Below are 15,734 nucleotides of genomic sequence, written 5' to 3'. Positions count from 1 at the left end.
TGTGGTCTGGGTGCTCTGCAGCATCATTGGCCCTGTCGCCTTAGTCTGTGTTTTATAGCCTGCACAAATCTAGCAAAGTTGCTCTTAGCTTGCAGGGACCTTGAGCCCCATATTCTGGCCACGCCCTCCTTTGGTTTCCCACTGCCCACATGAAGCCCATCCATCCTTCCTCCCATCTCCCTCCAGGTACAGCTGCAGCTGCTGACAGCTATCGTGAAGCTCTTTCTGAAGAAGCCAACGGAGACCCAGGAACTGGTACAGCAGGTCCTCAGTTTGGCCACTCAGGTGAGTGCCCTGGCTCCTCCTGGGCGCCATGCAGCCCTCACTGTGGCAGGGGGCCCCTCGATCCTGGGAGCCATGTCACCCTGAGAGTAGCATCTATAGGGGTTGGCCTCAGAGTAACCCGAGATCCCTGCCTTCAGGAAGCTCAGAGTCAAATGAGTGGGGTGAAGTGGTGCAGTGGAGACAGGCTATACATGGGGAGGAGGGAGAGTCTGTGGCACCTGCAGGTCTACAGGAGGGCAGGAAGGGCAAAGACAGCTGGAAGTGCAGACCAGAGTGGGGTGGCCTGCCAGAGGCTGGACTGGAGCAGAGAACCACAGGGAGCCAAGTACCAAGTGGGACAAGTCTAACTAAGCAGTTCAAATACTGGCCCCTGTGCGTGACCACACCTGACTGATGTGGCCGTGGGAGTCTCCCCACTTCACCCAGGGAGGAGTTCCACTGGCTTCTCATCTCCCTCAAGGACTCGGATAACCCAGACCTGCGGGATCGTGGCTACATCTACTGGCGCCTGCTTTCCACGGACCCTGTGGCTGCCAAGGAGGTAGTACTGGCGGAGAAGCCACTCATCTCTGAAGAGACAGACCTCATCGAGCCTACGCTTCTGGATGAGCTCATCTGCTACATTGGCACTCTGGCCTCTGTCTATCATAAGCCACCCAGTGCCTTTGTGGAGGGGGGCCGGGGTGTGGTGCACAAGAGCCTGCCGCCTCGTACTGCCTCGTGAGTGCATCTGGCCTGGTGTGGGTTGCTCCTCCCACCTGCTCCTCTCAGTTCAATGGCACAGGCCCTAGGCCTCATGTGACGTCCCCTGGCAAGGCCTGAGTCTGAGGCAAACTGATTTTAGCAACTCTTTATCAATGCTTAACTACACACAAGATGTGCACTAGTTGACCTCATTTGATCCTGTCAGCAGCTGAGAGCTGTCCCCATTTAGCAGATCAGTGGGCACAGAGAGTCTGAATGACCAGCTCAGGACCCCACAGCTAGCAGAGCAGGGGTTCAGACCCAGTTATGACTAGTGCAGAGCCCTGTTCTTGCTGTGTCCTCTGCTGCTCCCCAGTACCTGGTTTGGTCTGATGACACAGTCTTTGAGGACAAGCATCAGTTTTCTCTTAAGCATGGTCCAAGAAGTGAACCTGGCCCTCGCCCTTCACTCACCCCATAGAGAGCCTGAAAGATGGCTCATATGTGAGAATGGGGAGGCATAAGGGGGTCATATAGACAAGGCCCCTTTGGGACAGCAAGGAGACCCAGTGTCTGTCCTGGGGGACCTCCCTGGGACATTACAACACCCTCATCTGCTGCCTTTCCCTTTCATGTCCGGCAGGAATGAGAGCACAGAGAGCCCCGAGACAGCCCCTGCTGGAGCCCCCACTGGTGAACAGCCAGATGTCATTCCTACCCAGGGCGACCTGCTGGGTGATCTCCTCAACCTGGACCTTGGGCCGCCAGTGAGCGGCCCACCCCTAGCCACCTCCTCAGTGCAGATGGGAGCTGTGGACCTTCTTGGAGGTGGCCTGGATAGCCTGGTATGTCCTGGCCATCCCCACCTCCCACTGCCATGTTATTGATAATGATCTTCAGAGGAACAGTCACGGAATGCCCCTGTATGCAAGGACCTCAGCTGCATTACATCTGCCGTTGAGGTGGTTGTGTAGCTCCCTAGTTAGAAAACTGAGGCTTCGAGAGATTAGGCAGCCTTCCACTGCAGCGCCAAGGGCCAGGGGTAGGCCTAGCTCCTTCCTTCAATTCTGGCTCTACTATCACCTTTGCTGTGTTTCAGTGTTCTGACTTTAATGAACTAAACCTGTGTCCACTTGCTCTCAGGCTACACCATTGAAGACAGCAGCCCAGCCTGGCCCCTCTGAGAAAGACTATTAGAGGTCAGGGCAGAATTTCCCCCACCTCATAGAGAGAAGACTGGCGAGCCTGGCCCAGGGGCCCACTGGTAGCAGTGGGTGGAGTGGGTGGAGGGGCACCTGTGCCCTTTCCTTGGCACAGCTCTGCTAGGATGCCCAAGGCTGTAGCCCACAAGCAGGAGTCTGATAATCTGCATCACTAGGCCAAGTCAGAAGGGCAGTGGCACAAGACATGAGGGTGGTAGGGTGAAGCCTTAGAGGGTAGTACCCCTCAGAGGGACAGGCTCTGGGCCTCAAACCAAACTTGTCTTGGCTGAAGCCACAGTTGACTAATCTCCCTCTTTCCTTTTCTCTTGTCTCTTTGTTGCCTTTCCTGGCTTTTCTCTCTGCATGTTGCTGCCTGTTCTCTTCACCCTGCCTGCTTCTGCTTGGAGATGGGGGATGAGCCTGAAGGGGTATGGTTCAACCCTGTGTCACCAACTCTTCATCCCTGCTCGTCCTAAGAGTTTGGCTCCAAGGGGCGGGTGATGTCATATTATTCCCGCCCTGCTGAGCCCTGGGCTTTGGTCCAGTGTCCTGGAAGCCTCTGCTTTGACCTCCTGGCATTCAGTTGCCACTGGGTCCCCATACCTGTGAATTTTTCACTGTGTCCTTTTCACCCTGTGACAGCCCTGGGTAGACCTGATTGCCATGTCATCCTGAGAATTACTGGGCTTCTCAGTCCCCACAGCTTCTGTCCTGGAGGGAGAGCTCTGGTCTGCTTAGCACATCCCACCTAGCAATGTCCGTGAGTTCAATCCCCGGTACCGGAAAAAAACCATCTAGCAATGTGTCTCAGATCCGCCTTTTATCCATGGGTTAAGCCCTTTTCCAGGGGTCACTGTCTAAGTTACAAGGCCTGTAGGGCATAGGAAGGCTCAGCCTCTCTCCTCCACCCACCTCTATCCTGTTTCTAGAGGTGATGTGGCTCTGCTCCCAGGCCCCTGATGTCCCTGCTACTGACCACCTTTCCTCTGACCTGCCTCTGACCACTTTTCCTTCCTTTCCAGATTGGGGACACCAACTTTGGGGCACCCCCACCAGCGGCACCTGCTAGAGTAGGAGCACCCATTGGCAGCGGCCTGAGTGACCTGTTCGACCTGACTAGTGGTGTGGGCACCCTGTCAGGATCCTATGTGGCCCCCAAAACAGTAAGTACTTTACCTTCTCTCATGACAGAAACTGAAGTTACAGAGTCTAGTGTATGAATTCCTTCAGTGTTCCATGCTGGAGAATCAGCTCAGGCCAGCACTGGGCTGGGGCAGCAGAGGAAGGGGAGTTGAACCAGGCTTGGGGGCCTGGGATCACTTTCCCAAAAAGAGTTCCCTGAACACAGGCTTGCAGAGAAGTCAGAACTAGCTGAGCAAATTCGGGCAGACTGCTTCAGGCCCAGAGAAGAGCTGTGGCAAAGTGTGGCAGGAGAAGCCACCTGGCCTTGTCAGGGCACTGAACAGGGCAGTGCTTCTCCCTGCTGTTAGACCTAGCACCTTAGTTACAGGGGATGTTTTACACTGCCTCTTCCTGTCCCTAAAGAAAGCTGGTGAATGTACAACCCGTATGCACATAGAATTTCAGAAGTAATTAGGTACCATCGCTGTATGGAGACAAAAGGAAGAGAATACATGTTTCAGTGCTGTAAATGGGTGCACCGTGCCCCTGCCTCAGAGACGTGCAGAAGTTGTCACTGTGACTGAGGTAGCTTCAGACAGTGTAGTAGCTCAAGCAGCATAAGTAACGTGGCCATCGGTGCCGTTAGTTTCTGAAATTTTGACTGATGCCTGATAAAATTCTGAATAAGACAAAACACAAGCTCCCTCTGAGTTATGGCCATAGAACTTCATAAAAATCATACAGAAAATGCTCCATGGATACAAGACAGTTGCTTATTGTGGGGGCTGTTGTCCCTTTGGCAGAATGTCCAGTATTTCTGACTCCAGATCATGAGACATAATGGCCACCTGGTATTGTCCCACAAGTACCCACTGTGCTATCTAGGGTAGTGCCACCCCTTGAGACTCGTGCTGCACTGGAGATTAGTGGGGAAGGACACTGGCCAGGTCCAGGGGGCCAGGCTGAGCATTTGCTCTGGATCCGGGTGCTGCAGGAGCCATAAGAAGGCTTTAAGCTGGGTGATGAAACTGCCTGACTTGTACTTGAGAGAGCTGACTGTGGCCCGGGGAAGGGGAGCCCAGCAAGGAAGAACGGGTGCTGTTGGCTCCCTGTGCGAGGAGGGTGGCTTTGGGGCTGAAGTCAGAGCTATACTTGGGAGGTAGGAAGGGAAGGATATGAGGGGGCCAGGGGTGGTTCTGATAAGAGATTCAGGGTGACAGGAAGTGCCAAGATGGGGACCCTGGAGAAGGGCAGGCTGTGGGGAGGAGAGCTGAGTTGGGGTGTGAGAACATGTAAGCCTAGGACTAAGGAGAACACAGAGTCGGCCATGTCATCAGCATGAAGGAAACCCTAGAGGGAACAGAGGTGGCCTGATCCTCTCACAACACTCAAAGCAGAAGCCACATCTGCCAGAACTCTGTACTCTTCTGAGACTCCCTCCCTAGATCAGGATGCAAGTGGCTTCAGGGGCACAGGGAGACCTGTGAAAAAGCAGCACCTACGCTTTCCTGACCTGGCTCACCCACAGTGTGCCGGCTGTACTGCAGTGGTGGTGGCTGCAGCCCCTGGCAGCCTGGTCCCCAGAGATTCACAAGGACAGCAGTTCTGACACTAGCAGCAACTGGCTGCATGCCAGCAGCTCCAGCGCACCACAGCACCAGCCTTCTGTTGCTGTTACTCCCACTTTGCAGTTGAGGGAGTGCTTTTGCCCACAGTCACATAGCTGGTAAATGAGTCTGGAACTGACTGCAGGGCAGTGACACCAAAGCTTCTGCTCTAACCTCTGTGATTATGCCGGACAGGGAGACCCACCAGTAGGCCTCAGGGTCATGGGTTGTCAGAATCAGGAGGACCTGAGGACATGGGACACAGGATATAATATAAACCGCATTTGCTTGACTAATTAGCACTCCAGGGCACAAGGCCAACCCAAACCTGTTAAAAGCCCACTATTACAGGGTGGGATAGAGTAGCAGACCATCAGCCTCCTTCAGCCCATGTTGCTTCCCTTGCCAGGCGCTCAAAGCTACAAGGAAATAAAGCTGCAAGCTGACTCTCAGTAGGCTGCCCTTTGGCTTGTGTATTGCTTTTAACAGATCACATCACCACTTTGTCTTAAAGGAATGTCAGATGGGTGTACCTGGTCGGCAGTAAGTGCCAGGATGAGGTGAGGGGACCGTTAAGTCAAGACTAATGAAGGCTGGCTGCCTGGTGGAGGAGTCCTTGCAACACGAGCAGGACCATCCCTGCTGCCTTAGTCATGGCAAAGTTCAAGGATGTGTGTGTACTATCCCTGCAGACACAGTAGCAGGTCACCTACATTTCCCTGGCAGTGCTGTGATTACTGGAATTGTCTCAAGTGCATTTCCCACCCATTTTGAGGTACATACGTCGTGCACCGCTCCTGGTCAAGAGGGACAGGCTCCCTGTGTACAGAACTCTTGAGTTCTTCCAGCATGTAGGTCAGTGGCTGGTGACTTGCTTTGGCCAGTCAGCAGTGAGGGCTAATTGTGTTAGTACCTGCACAGGAGTTCATGAGCCCACAGTGACCAAGAGCTACAGGGTTTCCATCCTCAGTGAACAGGGTCAGGCATGGGTGACTCAGAACCAGTTCTGCAGGAACAGCGGGAGGCCTAGTGGAGCTGGCTCTAGATGTCTAAGGAAGCTGGGCCCAGGGTCAGGCTCAGCAGCCCTCTTAGTACTCTGTACAGACCCCTTGTCACAGCCGTGAAGTGAGACCAGGGTTTCCACCTGCACAGACTTGTCGAGGGGGTACAGAGGGCTCAGGTCAGCCGAGGAAGTGATTGGGGAAGTGCATTCCAAGTTGAGGGAACAATGGGTATGGGGTCTCAAGGAATAGGGGCCAGACCAGGCAAATCAAGTCTAGAATGGGCCCCAGGCTGTGGAGATCCATGCAAGGTGGAAGGGGTCCCTATGACCACATTTGCATTTTACAAGGTGACTAGCTGTTGTGGAAAATGGGAGAGAGGAATCATGTTATCCACCTCAGTGGAGCTGTCCCACCTGGAGAGGTCTGGTGGCAGCTTAGACACCATGTCGTGGAGGAGGAGGGAAATGGAGGCCCTTGGGCAGATGTAGAAGGTGATGTTGACTAGTCACCCTTGGGCTAGTGACTGCAGCATGAGGGTGATTACCGACACTGAGGCACTTGCAGCTTTTGGTTAAGATTGGAGCCTTTTGATGTTGAGAGGCCTGTGGGCCATCAGGGGAGAATAACGACCTGAGAGGTGTCTGTGTGTCCACAGGGCGACACCTGGAGGAACTTCTCACAGGCCAGGATGCGATTCCTGCTGTTTGTTCAGCAAACACTTCCTAAATACTAGCTCCATGCCAGGCCCTGAGCCACGAATGCAAAGTCAGAAAAGCAGAGCTACTCGGTCCAGGAGCAGGGGAGACACGTGGGCTCTTGTTTCTCTCCCATGCCCCTGATTGGCCCACGAATGTGAGGAAGGAGCATGGGTGCAGACTTCTCAGAGGAGGTGGCTCTTGGGCTGAAACTGTTGACAAAGACAGCCAAGCAGCTGAGGGCCTGCCACACAGAGGTCCTCTTAGGTACTGTCCTTGGCCAAGCTAGTTTCTACAAGGAAAGGTCCGCCTGGCCTCCTGCAAGGGAGGACAGGCTGTGACAGCCAGGGAGGCCTTGGGCTCCGGCCAGGATGCTGTTGGGCACTTGGCCCTGTCCTTGGTTCATCAGGAGGCTGCCAGAGCTCCATCATCTTACAGCCTTCCTCAGCCCTACTTCCTCATTGTTCCCTTCATTAACCTCTAAAGACTGAGTGCACCAAGGCTCACCACCGCGAGGTGCGATCTGCGGTTACACCATGGTGGTGGCCTTACGTGGTCCACAGAATTCATCTTAATCTCTGATGGTAAAAGCAAGTGTGGTCACTACAGGAGGCCCCTTGAGGAAAAAGGAAAAGGACCCACAGGTAAGCTGTTGGGTTTGGGCTGAAGGAAGAGACCCACTCCAGCCCCCACTGTCTTCCTTACAGGTCTGGCTCCCAGCCATGAAGGCCAAAGGACTGGAAATCTCGGGCACCTTCACACGCCAGGTGGGCTCCATCTCCATGGACCTGCAGTTGACCAACAAGGCCCTGCAGGTCATGACGGACTTTGCCATACAGTTCAACCGCAACAGGTGAGCTCCCCAGGGCCAGCCCAAGGAGAGTTCTTGTGCAGGAGCTGTGGCTCCCTGAGGTCTGGTACCTCTTTTCTAGAGAAGGTAGATGTTCTCACTGCCCACAGGCCAACACTCTACAGCAGTGATGTCCCCATGTGACCTCTCTGTATGGATTCCAAAGTACCTCCAGAGTGGACAGGTGTCTCCCCTTATATTTGCCTTCCTGTGCTGCATGGAGAAGTGTTGAGATGGAAATCCTAGCTCAGCCCATCAGCCTGAGTTCAAGTCCCAGTCCACCCTGCTGAGAGCTCAAGGTTCTTCTCCTAGGCCTGAGTCATCCTGTTTAGGATGCAACTGAGAAGGCAGGTGGGAAGTGGGCTTGCCTGCTAGCCTCCTCCAGGGCCAAAGGTGACAGTACGAGGCAGGGCCTCTGTGAATGAATGTTGGCTGCTCCAGACTCCTTGACATCCCTCTCCATCCCCCACATTGTGTGGGAAGCTCACCTGTCTGCTCCATAGTGGATCAGGCTGCCTGGGCCAGGGCTCCATGGGGACTCAAGTAGCCCCTCTTGATGATTCCTTCTTCCTGAGCGGCTCTAGTGATGAGCAAACTAAGCCTCTAAGAAGTTGACTGAAGGGGCTGCTTCCTCCAGGAGAGCCTGGGGTCCAGAGTGCTCTGACCCTTGTACAGACCAGGGAGGCTCGGACAGCTGTGCCACTTCTCTTTGGAGGACCCTAGGGGCCACAGATGTACCACAGGCTACTAGGGGTGGTCCAGATAATTGCTCAAAACAAACCTGCAGTGAACCCAACACTTCCTGGATACCACACTCTATATGTGGTCCCAACGAGGGCCATGATCTTGCCCAAAATCACACAGCAGGCACAATGACACTCCTAGGAAACCCTGGAATGCTGAGTCACTTCAGACCTGGGTTTTCCCATGACATTTCCCGCTGTGCGAGGGAGGTCTGATTGGCCTGTGGTTAGAGAGAGCACAGCTGGGGTCAGGCAACCTGAGCTCTGGTACTCACCCTGCCATTTACCATGGGCACAAGTCTGTCCTCCCTGAGGCTCCATGTCTTCGTCTGGGGAATGGGATGATAAATAGCTGTTTCTTTTTATGAGGATAGCAATGGGTATAATACCACATGTCCAGCCTGGGCCTACCAACTCCCAGTTCATTCTATTGTGACTTACCTTCTAAGAGCCTGTGGCTGGGGCATCTCTTACATTGAGATGCTGATTGGCAGGAGAGGCCTGAGTAGTCACAGAGTTTTTTTGTTTGTTTGTTTGGTTTTTTGTTGTTGTTGTTGTTGTTTTGTTTTTTTTTTCCGTTACCAGGAATCGAACTCATGACCTTGCGCTTGCCAGGCAGGTGCTGTGCCGCTGAGCTAAATCCCCAGCCCATAGAATTTTTAATTTAGAAGAATGTAGTCCAGTCCTTTGGTATTAGATGAAGCCCCTCAAGGGCAGGGCAGAGCAGGGCAGACTGTGCTCACCAGCACCCAGCCCAGAGGAGAAAGAGCAGAGCCCAGCTTCCACCTGCAGCCAGGCTGGGGCAGAGTAGCCAGCCCAAGGCCCCTGCCTCCTGACCACATGGCCATGGGGTAGGGGTGGGGGATCAGGTACTCATCCTGTCCTGGGGTGGAGGGGGTCCTTGTCTATGTCAGCACCTGCTCCCTGCCCTCCCTGTGGGGGCTTCTCTCTCCCCAGCTTTGGCCTGGCCCCCGCCGCCCCCCTCCAGGTGCATGCGCCACTCAGCCCCAACCAGACTGTGGAGATCTCCCTGCCGCTTAACACAGTGGGCTCGGTCATGAAGATGGATCCCCTCAACAATCTCCAGGTGTGTACCAGCAGGGTCAGACCCCCCAGTTCTTACCAACCCCTCAATCCTGGGGGAGGGGCCAGTCTGTGGAGTCTTGCTCTTGGGTACAGATGTTTCAGGGGAGCCCCAAGTCAAAGGGGACAAAGGGGTGTGCCACAAGGGAGGGTCATGTGAGAGAACCTACTTGGGTGCTTACTTCCTCGGGCCTCAGAGGTGGTGTCAGCCCAGGAGTCTGGGGTATGGAACCCTAGGGAGTGACTGTGGATACCCTTGTGCCCAGGTGGCTGTGAAGAACAACATTGACATCTTCTACTTCAGCACCTTGTATCCACTGCATATCCTCTTTGTGGAGGATGGGAAGATGGGTGAGTCTCGAGGGAGCCCCTGAACACTCCAGTGGGCTGTGGCTTGGGAACCTGACCAGAGTGGTTCCTTTGCCAAGGATCAGATGGATGGCTTGCTTCATAGTGGTCTCCTGCAAGGCCTATAGTGAGGGGTGCACCTGTACCCCCAGCCCTCAGGTGAGCTGTGGCACAATGGAGCCATTTCACTCAGTGGGTTTTCCCCAGCTCACCCCTCAGCCCTGCCCCATGGGCTGCTGGAGACCAAGACATGCCACAGGCCTGGTGCACACTTCCGGGGCGCAGCCAGGACCTGGAGAAGGCTGTGCGGGGAAAGCTCAGCCCTGCCTCAGGATTCAGGGAGTACTTGGCCCAGGTCATCCTCCCCTTTCCGCAGCAATCCTGGGAGGCATGCGTGACTAATGAGCACGCTGCTGGGGGCCAGAGCAGGAGCAAGGAGTCTGTGGAGAGACGAGAACTGGGTCACTTGGGAAGGACATTCTGGGCCTTCTCACAGAGCTGAGGGGTTTTGCTCAGGGAAGTAAGGGTGCTATGGGGGAGCTAGTGCCTGTCCTCAGCTTTCAGGCAGCACATTAAAGACTAGACTCACAGGTTTATCAGAGTCCTGCCTCTCACCCTGCAGACCGGCAGATGTTCCTGGCCACATGGAAAGATATCCCTAATGAGAATGAAGCCCAGTTTCAGATCAGAGACTGCTCCCTCAATGCGGGTGAGGACTCCAATTCCTAGCACCCGGCCCCTGGGTGCACACCGACCCCGCCCCTCCCTGTCTCTAGCCCTGCCCCCTCACTGATGGGGCTGCCCCGTGCCATCCAACTCTACAGAGGCTGTGAGCACCAAGCTGCAGAGTAGCAACATCTTCACCATTGCCAAGAGGAATGTGGAGGGCCAGGACATGCTCTACCAGTCCCTGAAACTGACCAATGGCATCTGGGTACTGGCTGAGCTGCGAATCCAGCCAGGCAACCCCAGCTTCATGGTGAGAGCCCCTGAGCCTGCTTCAGCCCTGGAGCCTCCGCACCCCATGTTGGACGGCCTCCTGCCTCCACCTCCCTTTGAGGCCAGGAACTGGCTCTAATAGGGTTGTTGTACCAAGGGTCACTTCAAGCCTGGTGTGAATGACCAGTTCTGTCCCTGAAAGAGACCTTTCTAGAAACTTTCAGCTCAGTCCCACCAGAATCCCCCTGATGAGACACCAGGGGTCTGCCTAACTGGCAAGTGGCATCACTGGGCATGGGCCGTGGCACGTGCTGCCAGGGAGAGCTTCATTCCCAGCAGCCCATGCTTCTTAGCCTTTAAGTCAGACTCCAGTCAGGAGGTAACTTCCATGAGGTTCCTGGTTTTCCTGGAGGTTACCCTGCATTCCCTGGCCCAGAGATCCCCAGGCTTTGCTTCTCCCTTGCACCCAACTCTGGCAGGTGTGGCCCTGCAGACCCTGCCTCCCGTGGGCCCTGCTGGCCGCCTTGGCACTGTGGTGGGTGGGAGCTGTGCCGGTGGCTTCGATGGTGGTAATTTCCTTCTCCGTGTTTGGTTGCTGCATGTTCACCTTCCTGCTGGCGCCTGTGTCATGGTGCAGGACTTGGAGGTTAGCAGATTGCTTTTTTCTTCCTCTTCCCCCTCCATTCTCCTTAGCCATATTGCACATGCTCCATCTCCTGGCCTGGCCCCAGTGCACCCCAGCTTTCCTCTATGCACCCCATTTCTTGGCCTCACTTTCCTGCCCCCACAGCTGAGCAGATACGCATGCAGACTTTCCAACCAGGTGGCCTGTGAGGAGTTGGCACCCCCACTTCCATGTGCAGTGCATAGAGCCCTTTAAAGAGGCCCAGGAGACCTCTCTGGGGCCACTGCCACTGACTCCAGGACTCCATGTGCACCCACTTCCTTCATTTATCCTCTGGAACTGGTGCTTTTGAGTGGCAGGGGTGGCTGGCTTCTCTGCGCTAGGAATCTCAAGGCTCAGACCTTCACACGGAGGCAGAGCCTGATGTACCTGCTGCCTGTGCAGGGAACCAGGAACAAATCCAGCACACCTCACCATCTCCCCAGCCCTCTGCCCCTCTGGATTTCCTGTCATTGTGAGGACCCCAGATTCCAGAGGCTTTGAGGGGCCTGGTGGGGGCTGAGCACTCCTGGCAGCCTCCTGCCTGTGAGTCACGCTGCCTGCCAGTAGGACTCCAACGGTGGGGCTGACAGCAGGTGTGTGGGCTGCAAGTATATTTGGTCCCCACCCAACTGGCTGCAACGGCCACCCCCTTTGCTTTACCTCACATCTGCCCCAGCCGCAGTTGCCATCAGGCCACGTGTGCACGCCATGCTATTCCATCTCACGCCCGCCTTCTCGCTCGGCTCCTCTCAGTCCTTCCTAAGGAGAAGCCAGGGGTGAGCCTTCTCTCTCCTCTGCCCTCTCTCTCCCTACAGCTGTCCCTGAAGTGTCGAGCACCAGAGGTGTCCCAGCACGTATACCAGGCCTACGAGACCATCCTCAAGAACTGAGGCCCATCCTGCGCCCTCCCCAGCCTTCTCTCAGCCCCATCGAGGAGCCCTCAAGGGAGAGGCTAGGTTCCCCTGGCCACCCAGGGGACTCCTGGTCCTAACTGCAGGGGTCTCAGAACCAGGTGGTACCCCTTCTGGGGGGAAATCTGTCACCCCATGCTCCGGTTGCCCCTTTCTCATTGCTGCTGCTATGTGGGTCAGGTGAGGAGGGGACCAAAAAAAAAAAACACAGAGCCAGAGCAGCAGCAGAAGCTGGAGACCGCAGGGTCCTCTGCCTTCTCCCTGTGACTAGGGGTGAACGTGGAGCTCTCTGCCCTAGCTCTCTGACTGGTGTTAGAGCCCTCCCTGCTACCACCTTGAATGGGATGGGCCCTGGCAGCCTGTCTGGATATGTGGGGAGGGTCTCTGAAGAGCTGTTGACAGGGTTGAGGCTCCAGGGGCCATAGATCCCAGTGGAGCTGGGAGGAGCCCTGGACCACCCAGCCCACATTACCCATGGGTGCCCTGCGAGCGCCTGCATGGTCAAGACCAGGCAGAAAGCCCAAATAGCAGCCCCGGCTCCCACTTCCCACTCCTGAGGATGGTCACTGCCTGCAATACATTCCTTAGTGACGTCTCAGCCAGCCCAGGGCTCCTAGAGCAGACACAGGGCTGAGGGACGGGGCACTGGCCAGGCAGTGTGCTACCTGTGTGTGTTTCTGCGGGGTCTGTCCGCTGTCTGCTGCCCTCCCTGGCTCCCCAGGCTCAGTTGTGTCTGACAGCTGTTAGGGTTTCCTGTTACTGCTGTTTGATAATAAAGAGATTCTGCTTTTGGCAGTCAGTGGAACCTTCTTTGCCTCCACAAAGGTGAGAATCAAGAATTGCTTCCAAGTTGCCAGGGATGTCAGCTGACCCCTGCATTAACTATATCTAATATATATATCTATATATAAACAGAAAATATATATTGTATGTTACTCTTTTTTTTTTTCAAAAAGAGAAAGTGAATAAAAATAACAACGTAAGTGTGTCCCTGGCCAGTGTGTCAGGTCCTGAGGCTTCTCTGGGCAGAGGTCCTGGATTCGAGCTGTACGTCCGGTGTTGACCCCTCCACTGGGACTCTGGGGACAGTGTCTTCTTGCCATTCTGTCCTTGGGAAATGACAGGACGTCTGGTCTCGCTGGCATCCTTCCCTCCATCAGTCCCAGCTCCTACCCCGAAGCTGTCTCGCCTTATTGCTGGCAGGGAGGGCTGGCGCCATTTGCGTTCCCCACAGCTCCCTGCTATGTGGGAGGCCCCTGGGAGCAGCAGGAGAGGCTCTCAGCAGGATGGGGCAGGGGGTCTTGGGGAGCCATGGTTGATGACACTCCATGTTTTCCCAGTCTGGGCACTGGCCTTGTTCCTAGGCTGGGGCAGCCAAACCCCTAGCGGGGCTGCCAGCAAAGCTGTCTTAGCTGGTAAGGCTTCAGCCTATTCCTAAGGGAGGAGCAGCCCATTTCATTCAGCCCCAGCTACTCCTGTCTGCAGTCAGCCCCTGCACCGTGCCTACCCTGCTGCCTACCAAGCTGCAGCAAGCTGGGGGAAGAGAACGCCCGTCTTGCGAGACATCTGGCGCTGTACTACCCCATCTGAGTCCTGTGCTGTTGCTGTCCTGCCCTGGGACCAGAGTCCAGAACCAACCAAGGCTTTTGGTTGTGCAACCCTAGTTCGTTCTTTACTTGAAAGTCTGGGCTCAGAAGCCCTTGAGGGGCAAATATAACAGGATTCCCCAAAGCTTGAGTCCCTGCAAACCAGATGAACAAGTGGTAACCCCTTGAAGAGAGCCACCCCAATCTGGTGTGTCACTTGCCACCAGAGTGAGGACACTGAACGCAGTCCTGGGGAGCCACTGCAGGGGCCTGCTTTCCTCATGATCCAGGGGTCTCACAGGCTTGCTGTCTGTCTCCACGGTGCTGAGGCCAGGAGAGAAGAAATACAGGGTAACTCCCCACTGGAGTGGCACTGGGCAGCCAGAGGCCCAGGACAAATACCCTGGGGTGGGGTTGCTGTGGGGGTACCAAGGATCAAACTCAGGACCTCACACGTACCAGGCAGGCACTCACCACTGAGCTAAATCCTTGGCCTCCTAGGCTGGCCTGTTTGTATGGAGCGCACCGACTGTCGTTGGACACCTTGGATTCACCCCCACCCTGTCCATGCCTACACTCCAGGTGATGGTGGGCAGAATCTGCCCTCAGCCACCCACAGCACCCAGCAAGGTGGGACTTGGCATACGCTGAAGAGGCTTAATATACGTGGGGGAGACAGGTAGAAGACCTCAGGCTTCCAGTTTCCCAAGTCTAGGGCACTGCATGACATTTGCTGCATCACTGCATCAGGAAACAAGCACCCAGGGCCACCCAGGCCTTTAGAAGTGCTTTAGGAGTATCTAATCCACGCCCTTCCATATCCCTGTCCCTCCCTTGCCATGCCTCCTCTTCCCCTCAGCTCAGGTGTCCCTGCCACTGGGCCCTTGGCGTCCTGCAGCTTGGGGAACTGTCCTGGGTCTTGCAAAAAGATTTGGCATCTTGAGTCTTCCCAGCCAGCTGCAACAGAAGCAACCTTTTCTAGAGGCTCCCTCAAATACCCAGGGCCTAATAGGTTCCCCTTGAGTGCCAATCATTGCTAATGGCTGTGGTGTTAACCTTGTTTTTTTGTGGGGGAGGGTGGTTTGATTTGCTTTGGAGTTTTGAGACAGGTCTCTTCCATTATATAGTTCAGACTGCCCTGAACTCACTATGTACCTCAACTCACCATGATCCTCCTGCCTCAGCCTCCCTAATGCTGGGATTACAGGTGTGCTCCTCTTGCATTTTTAAGTCTTGGGATAGTGGGTCAGGGATGTAGCTCAGCGGCATAAGTGCTTGCCTGGCAAGCCTGAGCTCATGAGTTCAATTCCCGGTACCAAAGGAAAAAAAATCTTTGGATAGTGGTATTTGTTTTTAGGAGAAAGTGATTCAGGAGATAGGAAGCTCATCCATACATGGGATAAATTTCTCCTACCATTCCTCAGTCTTAGTTTTCCTCCCTGGAGCCAAGGCTGCTCCTAGATTTGTGTTTTCTTCCTGGATAGTCTACTTAAATCCCTGAGGGTGTTTACTAAACAGCTAGTAGCACACCTAGGCACTGCCAGCATCTTGCTGCCTTTTTTCTCCCCTGAAGTACTGGGGAATGGACCCAGGGCCTTATCTGACAGGAATTTCTGGAGCTCTTTCCCTGTGGGTACAAACAGATCCACTTCAGTGCTCCTTCGGTGGATGGGCCTCCCTGAGCCAGTCCCAGAACGTTCCCACGTACATCCTTGCGGGGGCACAAATCCAGCTGTAAGGTCTAGCTCCAGAATGGGTGTACCACAGGTATAAACAGTTTGCATTTTAAATTGGAGTTCTAAGGCTAGGGAAGGGATGCGGCTCAGTGGCAGAGTGCTTGCCTAGCATGTGCAGAAAAACCCAAACAAATTAAATAAAAAAAAAAAAAAAATGCCCTTTTCCCCAAAGGAAACTAACGTGATACCCTTTTCCCTTGTACACATACGGTAGCACTGAATACACACTGTCCTGCATTATACTTGTATCTCGGAGGGTTTTCCATTACGTT

At 54.8% G+C, this 15,734-nt stretch overlaps 1 protein-coding gene across 5 annotated transcripts in view; it reads left to right on the top strand.

Moving 5' to 3' along the window:
- The window catches only part of Ap1b1 (adaptor-related protein complex 1, beta 1 subunit), a 53,955-nt gene extending 41,020 nt beyond the window's left edge, over positions 1-12,935 (top strand). For 2 of the 5 annotated variants that reach the window (XM_005396205.2, XM_013520456.1), the window contains 12 exons: positions 187-285; positions 746-1,005; positions 1,613-1,814; positions 2,579-2,599; positions 3,194-3,334; positions 7,307-7,452; positions 9,150-9,279; positions 9,542-9,626; positions 10,246-10,332; positions 10,448-10,602; positions 11,200-11,208; positions 12,045-12,935. In XM_005396205.2, the coding sequence (XP_005396262.1) occupies positions 187-285; positions 746-1,005; positions 1,613-1,814; positions 2,579-2,599; positions 3,194-3,334; positions 7,307-7,452; positions 9,150-9,279; positions 9,542-9,626; positions 10,246-10,332; positions 10,448-10,602; positions 11,200-11,208; positions 12,045-12,119 (1,410 nt within the window). In that variant the 3' untranslated portion in view covers positions 12,120-12,935. The remainder of the gene's footprint in view (positions 1-186; positions 286-745; positions 1,006-1,612; positions 1,815-2,578; positions 2,600-3,193; positions 3,335-7,306; positions 7,453-9,149; positions 9,280-9,541; positions 9,627-10,245; positions 10,333-10,447; positions 10,603-11,199; positions 11,209-12,044) is intronic. The other 3 variants (XM_005396207.2, XM_005396206.2, XM_005396208.2) reach the window with 3 other exon arrangements.
- Positions 12,936-15,734: the final 2,799 nt, after the last annotated feature.

Source organism: Chinchilla lanigera, unplaced genomic scaffold (genome assembly GCF_000276665.1).
Source record: "Chinchilla lanigera isolate Chin_1 unplaced genomic scaffold, ChiLan1.0 scaffold00054, whole genome shotgun sequence".
In the NCBI taxonomy this organism is placed as follows: Eukaryota; Metazoa; Chordata; class Mammalia; order Rodentia; family Chinchillidae; genus Chinchilla; species Chinchilla lanigera.
This window is presented reverse-complemented; position numbering and strand designations above follow the sequence as displayed.